The following is a 7,677-nucleotide window of genomic DNA, read 5'->3' as shown; positions in this document are numbered from 1 at the left end:
GAGTTAAAAGATGATTAGGGATGCCACAAAATATTTTCACATTGAATATTAAAATTGTTATACCAAAATAATCATAAGCAAAGAATAGTAAAATTGAGAAGAACAAGTTTAAGGAAAGAATTTCATTATATGAGATATGACAAAAACACTTTTTATATCATTAGTGTTGTTAGTTGAATTGATATTATTAACGGATATGAAACTTTTATTTCTGTCGGTATTAATAGAATCACATAATATGCCGATCACTTATTATGTAACTATATTATTAAACCATCTATGGGAAAAATGAATTTGATTTTAACAAGTTGTTCATTATGAATTCGGCTACTAATAAAAGTTAAATTGAAAATTGGATCTCTTAGATATATTTGAATGAAATAATGAAACTGGATGATTTATATATTTTTCCATATATATGCATATAGGGGAGGGTTCTGGTACAAACTTACAAACTTTTTTTGTTCAACACATATATAACTTGAGTTCAACATTTTTTTAACATATTTTGTTGAACATCGATTAAAATAGTGGTGGAGAAGTACGTAAACCAATTTTTAAATGTAAGAACTAAGGGAAACATGTTATATAACTAATATTTATGTTTCTAGACCCTACCCAAACCCCAGAGGTATAGTTTAAACATCTTTTTAGATATATTCAACACAATGATAATTAGTGTTCAACACCCGATGTTGAACCCCAGTTATAAATATGTTGAAAACGCGATTTATTTATGCGTTATTTTTAAAAATTGTGATTTTTTTTTGAAGAATTTTCAACATGGATACTTTATATAACTAAGGATTAACACGATGGGAGAATAAAAAAAAGTTTGTAAGTTTGTAACTTAAAAAAAATTTTATTTGATCCTATCCCTATGCATATATTATTATATTTTTATAAATAAATTTTAATTGAAGTGTGCGTACTACGCACCCCGTATTCCTGTCTTTGAAGCGTGGTATGCGTAGTGCGCCCACGGCTCACAACAACCTTCGCTTTCTCAGCTTAACGAAAAAGGCGTGAACATTAGGAGCAGTTTAGTACTACTTGCGACTGACTTAAATTTACATTACACTCTCGTCTCTCTCTCACACACTCACACTCTCAACTGTGTGTTTAACAGCAAAGCCCCCCTAACTCACAAACAAAATTTATATCCTCTCTCTAATCACTGTCTTAAATCTCTCCCACTCTCTCTCCCTCAAAAAGCCACATTCTAGAGAGAGAAACTCAAATATCTCGGCAACAATACGCAGATTTGAACATTTTAGAGAGAGAGAGAGTGAAGTTTATTCGATTGAATTGAGTTAAAACGCTAGGTATAGATATATATTTGTTTGTTTGTGTACTTTTGATGAGAGTTTGAGAGTCAGATCCGAAATGGAGGATCTGTACGGCGATGAAGGCGGATTGACGGTGGCGCGTGAGATGTCGGCTGGAGAGAGTGGCGGAAATGCACGGTTTCCGGCGAGTGAGGTGACGCCGGCGCCGTTGACGGTGTCGGCGTCGTTTAGAGAAGGACGAAGTAGTTCTAGGAGGAGAGCGCCGGCGAGACCGCCGAGTTTGGATGCGGATGATTTTATGAGTTTGATGCACGGCTCGGATCCGGTGAAAGTGGAGCTCAATAGGCTTGAGAATGAAGTTAGAGGTGAGGAATGCGTGTTGATCTGGTGAAATATGGAGTGTGATTTTTTGTAATTTGATTAGAGCTGTTGAAATATGTAGTCTGATTTTTGGTAATTTGATCAGAGTTGTTGGATGTTCGAATATGTATTTTGATTGTTCTAACTAATTGAATTGTTTTTGTGTAGATAAGGATCGAGAATTAAGCGAAGCACAAGCGGAGATCAAGGCGCTTAAGCTCTCCGAAAGGCTCCGTGAAAAAGCTGTGGAAGAGGTTTTCTCATATTTCTGAATTTATATTGCATTTATATATATAGTTTTTGCTAGATTATGTTATTTTTTTTTATGTTGAGCTTAAGAAAGGGCACAAAATAGATTATTACGTTGAAGCTGAATTATTCTGAATCAATTCCTATGGTGTCAATCTATTGTATTATTAACGAGACATTTGACCAGTGAATTGGACCTCTTCTATGTTATAACACCTGAATTGACTTCTATACGCTCTCCTAATGAGCTCTGAACTTTAAAACATGACGTGCACAAAATCAGTGATTTGGACCTCTTGTGCATGATGTTACAGTCCTATCTTCAGTCACTGAATAGCTCTGCGTCATTTTTCCGTCACTTCCAAGTTCCAATTGAACATTGATCGTCATCTTTCTATTTTCCGCTTTTCGGAATTTCCTTTAGTGTCATAAATGTTCCCATATCCAAATTCCTATCATGACTACAAAGATGCTCTGTGTAGAGTGTGCATTCTTGCTACTTGGAAAAGGTCTAATAGGCCTATTTTTTAATGGCGAGCTGTGTATAGTCACTTCTTGCTTTAAAAGTCACAATTGAATCTTTAATCAGTTTTTGTTCCGAAGACCTTGATTATATAATCAGAAAATTTTGGCCGATTTCATGCTGGCAAATAGGTTAATTTTTGTTCTTGGATATCTGTTATTTCTATCTATGTAAGCTTATATAAGGTGTGATCTTGAAGGCCCATAGGAATTTATTGTGATAAATTGTGCACGGAGCAGTAATGATACTAATAAAAAAGGAAGCAAAATCAGATAGTAATGTATTTATGATAGAATTTTTATGTATACTTTTCCAAGTATTTCCATCAGGTTATAATTAAAACAGGCTATCTATTGGTAGCTATAAAACTATTCACAAGTACGTCTATCACCATGGAGTGCAAGGTGTTTGAACACTATCTAATGGTAAATCTGTATATATACAGTAAATCTTAATAAGAATGTTATTTTGCATCATTAATCTAGTCCTTGTTAGCTGTATGCAACATATATGATCCGGTTGTCAACATCTTTTCCTACTAAATAACGCAGGCAAAATTGTGTAAAGATCCTCTGGACTGATTTGCATTACATGGCTGTCACTATCTATCTTAGGCTAGATTATAGTGGCAAAGAAAACTTTATTTGTTACATGTTCTTTGACATTAAGGAAGACTTAGAATTGTATTTGCATTTGCACCATTTCAAAAGTGGTATTTTCTAAGCTCATTAAACTTGAAGAGATATGTTAGCTGTGTTTATTAATTCATATATGTGGAGATGTGCCAAAGCAATTCCTTCAAACTTCATGCTTTCCTTTGTAAGGTCATCTAGTTGCAAAGATATAATGAGGTGCTGAACTTTTTACTTAGCTTCTTGCCTTTCTCCAATAACTTGAGTCATGATATTGGAATCAAAGCTTAATGTGTATTTCATCCATGCGTAACATAGCTAACTGAAGAACTGGAGAAGGTGGATGAGAAGCTCAAGCTTACTGAATCTCTTCTCGAAAGCAAAGTATCGACTCAAGCTCTACCACAAGTTATATATTTCCTTCTTCATTCACAATATCTTAATATAGCGGCTTAACTCTTTTTTGGCAGAATCTTGAGATCAAGAAAATTAATGATGAGAAGAAGGCCTCTATGGCTGCTCAGTTTGCTGCGGAAGCCACTCTTCGAAGAGTTCATGCTGCTCAAAAAGATGACGATATGCCTCCAATAGAAGCTATTCTTGCACCCTTGGAAGCAGAGCTCAAGCTGGCCCGTCAGGAGGTATATGATTGGGCTTGTCGTTGAACTCTTGATGTCTAACATGTTTCAACCACAGAAGATAGTGTTATATTGTGAATATGACATAGTAGGCTTTACATATTGGTTATATTGGCTTTCCAGATTGCAAAGCTCCAAGATGACAATAAAGCTCTAGATCGCCTTACTAAATCAAAAGAGGCTGCTTTACTTGAAGCTGAGAGGACTGTGCAGGTTGCCTTGGCAAAAGCTTCTATGGTAGATGATCTTCAAAATAAGAACCAAGAATTGATGAAGCAGATAGAGATATGCCAGGTAATGTAGCTGGGCATATATTTTTCTTTTACTATTACAGTTGGTTGTGTGATCTAAAAACCTCCAGTACATCTACTTGTATACCAGGAAGAGAATAAAATTTTGGATAAAATGCACCGCCAGAAAGTTGCTGAAGTTGAAAAGCTCACGCAGACAGTACATGAGCTTGAAGAAGCTGTTCTTGCTGGTGGTGCTACTGCAAACGTTGTGAGGGATTACCAAAGAAAAGTTCAAGAGATGAATGTAAATTAATTTCCTCATAGCCTTCCTTCCTATGCATGGTCCTAAGATTGAAACTGATACAGTGATAGTGTGATACTTAATGAAGAAGTTGGTTCTTGATTTCTCAGGAAGAAAGAAAAACTCTCGACAGAGAGCTGGCACGTGCAAAAGTAACCGCAAACAGGGTCGCAGTGGTTGTAGCTAATGAATGGAAAGATGCCAATGACAAAGTAATGCCTGTAAAACAATGGCTTGAAGAAAGAAGATTCCTGCAGGCATGATAAGTTTGCTCACATGCTTATAATATGCTTGCTCACTGTTGGTTTATATCACCAAAGAAAAAGAGAACTATGTTTTTCTGTTGATCTGATATGTTAGATGTTGTAGTTTCTTTTGTTTAATTTTTTATAATCCTCTTCCCATAGGGGGAGATGCAGCAATTAAGAGACAAGCTTGTTATAACTGAGCGAGCTGCAAGATCTGAAGCCCAGTTAAAGGTAGCACTTCTATTATATCTGTTATCTTTAGCAGCTGTGGTTTATCTCTACAATTTTTGGAATATAATATTACAACACCACTTCAGGAAAAATTTCAACTGCGTTTGAAAGTACTAGAGGAGACTTTAAGATCACCAAATGCAATCAGCCGCAACACATCAGATGGAAGAAGTGCGAGTAATGGTCGTCGACAATCACTTGGAGGAGTTGATAACATCTCTAAATTAACCTCAAATGGATTTTTACCTAGAAGATCACCTTCATTTCAGCTACGATCATCCGGAACAAGCACAGTGTTAAAGCATGCTAAAGGAACATCTAAGTCATTTGACGGGGGTACACGCTCATTGGACAGGGGCAAAATTCTTTTAAATGGATCTGGTCCAAGTTTTAATTATCGCGATTCTTGTGAAGAAGCCAAGGCGAGTGAGACATGCAATAGTAATTGGAAAGCAGAGCCAGATGAAAAACCGATCGACTTCACAGCACCGGAGAAAGAGGATACCGTGCCAGGATTGTTGCATGACTTACTACAGAAAGAGGTTATTGCTCTGAGGAAAGCTGGACATGAAAAGGATCAAAGCCTTAAAGATAAAGATGATGCTATTGAGGTTATGATTTTTTTTTATAGTGGCGCGTAGATGCCTCTCTCACTCAAACACACGCATACATATTGACAACTTATTGTTGTTATTGTTCTTCAGATGCTAGCAAAAAAAGTTGATACCTTAACCAAGGCAATGGAGGTCGAGGCCAAGAAGATGAGAAGGGAGGTAGCTGCCATGGAGAAGGAGGTAGCTTCTATGCGTGTTGACAAAGAACATGAAAATAGGGCCAAACGCTTTGGAGGAGGTTCAAGGGGTCCTGCAAATAGTTCTCAGATGCTTCCTGCTAGGTACCTATTTTTTGTTTTTCTTTTCTTGTTCTACATATGTGCACATGAGTAAGTTCCATATAGTTTATGCAAGGATATTATTCAAGGATTATGATTATAGGATCTGAATCAATTTCTTTGTACTAGTCTCCTTAAATAGAGCTGCACATGCAATAAGACCATACTTTAGATATAGTTCTCCCTTTTCAGCATGCAATTATATGCTAGCTGCTTGTCAGGTTTACAAGGTGCCTTCCTGATAAAGTTAACTAGCTGACGAGCGAACATGCTTTAATTTGTATGATAGATCTTTGATTTCACAGTGACATTTATACTGCTGTAGGTCGAAGTGCTCTTTATCGCTGTCTTGATCTTTACAAAAAATGCCTAACATCCTCTAACATGGAGGTCCTGTTTTGCCAGTGAGGTTTACATTCACTTGTAATTTTTTTTCCCCATAGAGATTGTCTCAGTGTGTTTAATGGGGGATCTGATGTTTTATTGTGGGTTTCAAAAGGACTATGTTTTGGTAATTTTGATTATTAATACCATGGTGGCATCTTGTTGGTTCACTACTTGTTCTTATTCACCATAGTTCTCTATTTTTTTGTGAAATAATAAATTAAATTTTTTCACAGGCTTCCCACATCTTTAAAGATAATCCGTATTCATATCAGTGTATTTGTCTACAGTCATGCACTGGAGAGGGTATTCTTTTTGTTTGTCACCATGATATCTTGCCAATGTTCTGTTGCAACTTTTTACTTTCTTCTTCTTCTTAAACACCCTTGCAAAGTCCTACCACCTGAGGTGTTAGTTGAATTGCTATGATTACAAGTAGGTTTGTTAAATAAAGTGAAGCAGAATCAAATATATGATTATATGAAAGGATGGTTAATGAATTGCTTATTCTTGTTAAGCTTATGCATCTTACTGTATGGAAATCAACAATGTTCTGATGAGCTTTGGCAAATTGTTGGATCTTAACTTGGCAGTTGGCATTATGATTTGCAGGACTGGAGCACGAGGGGTAACACGCAGCACCCAATAACAAGAAATCCCAAGTGCAGCAAGGAGTAATTATTCATAGCTTTCTCTTGGGTCATCAGTCCACTTCATGATTTCCTATTTTTACCTTGCGGCTGATTATAGTTGTGACTTGGCATATTATTGTCCTGTTTAGCTCCAGCATGGAGGAATCGAGTATCAGGTGAACTGGAGATGAAGGCAGAGAATGAGTTTGGTATATGCTTCTGACGTAGACATCACCATCTACATAATCAGTAAAGAGAAAATAGTAGGATATGGAATTCAACTAACCCTTTGTCAGAATTTATATGAGTGGAAATATTTGTGTTTGTATAGGTAACTTATTAGTCTTCCAGTTATTTTGCCTCCTGTATGTGTGCTTGCAGTCTATATTTGTAATCTGCAGCTAGTGATTTTAATTTGGTTCGTGTTTGTCAATATTCTTGTGATAAGATTAGTATTTTCAATGATCGTGTTCTGGGTTGAGGGTTCATCTGCTAGTTATACAGTGGCTTCAGTTATTTGGCTTGCCTCCAGTCCACTTGTCCAAGGAGCTTAAAAGAAAAGTTTATACAAAATACTCGCTCCCCTTTATTACACAATATAGGAAGTAGGAACCAGGCAGGTGCTTGAAGAGAATACGACAGCAAAATTAAATCTTTCTGCTATGAAGACTGATAATTAAGGTAATCATTAAAGTTGAATTTTTTTAATCATAAGAGTTCAATTAGAGTTGAGTTCCATTTTGGCTATAATTTTTTTAAATTTAGTTTCTTATTCTAAAACTGTATCATATTGAGCTAAGCCTGTGTGTCTTATTTTGCTCAGGTAAATTTAAATAGTTTTAATTGCGTCGATACTTGAACTCAGATTTTTTAATAGCCTGATTTTGATTTCAATTTCGGGATCGATCTTGTATAACTAAAAAAAGAAAAAAATAAGACTACCTCAAAGTTTGAAAATGTTCAGCTTGGTTCCTCCGGACCATTATATCTGTCATATTTTGGTATGGTATCTATCTCGATCAGTTCACAGTTCATGTAGACACAGTCGTACACGGTACACTGGTT

At 36.1% G+C, this 7,677-nt stretch overlaps 1 protein-coding gene across 1 annotated transcript; it reads left to right on the top strand.

Annotated features, from left to right (window-relative positions):
- Window positions 1-1,051: 1,051 nt before the first annotated feature.
- LOC108196225 (microtubule-associated protein 70-2) lies at window positions 1,052-7,074 on the top strand. The gene is made up of 11 exons (XM_017363416.2): window positions 1,052-1,654; window positions 1,818-1,903; window positions 3,372-3,437; window positions 3,524-3,694; window positions 3,815-3,985; window positions 4,073-4,228; window positions 4,336-4,482; window positions 4,633-4,704; window positions 4,791-5,315; window positions 5,409-5,599; window positions 6,593-7,074. The coding sequence occupies exons 1-11, from the start codon at window positions 1,387-1,389 to the stop codon at window positions 6,627-6,629; spliced, it is 1,890 nt and encodes a 629-aa protein (XP_017218905.1). The 5' UTR covers window positions 1,052-1,386; the 3' UTR covers window positions 6,630-7,074.
- The last annotated feature ends 603 nt before the right edge of the window (window positions 7,075-7,677 follow it).

Source organism: Daucus carota, chromosome 7, assembly GCF_001625215.2.
Source record: "Daucus carota subsp. sativus chromosome 7, DH1 v3.0, whole genome shotgun sequence".
In the NCBI taxonomy this organism is placed as follows: Eukaryota; Viridiplantae; Streptophyta; class Magnoliopsida; order Apiales; family Apiaceae; genus Daucus; species Daucus carota.
This window is presented reverse-complemented; position numbering and strand designations above follow the sequence as displayed.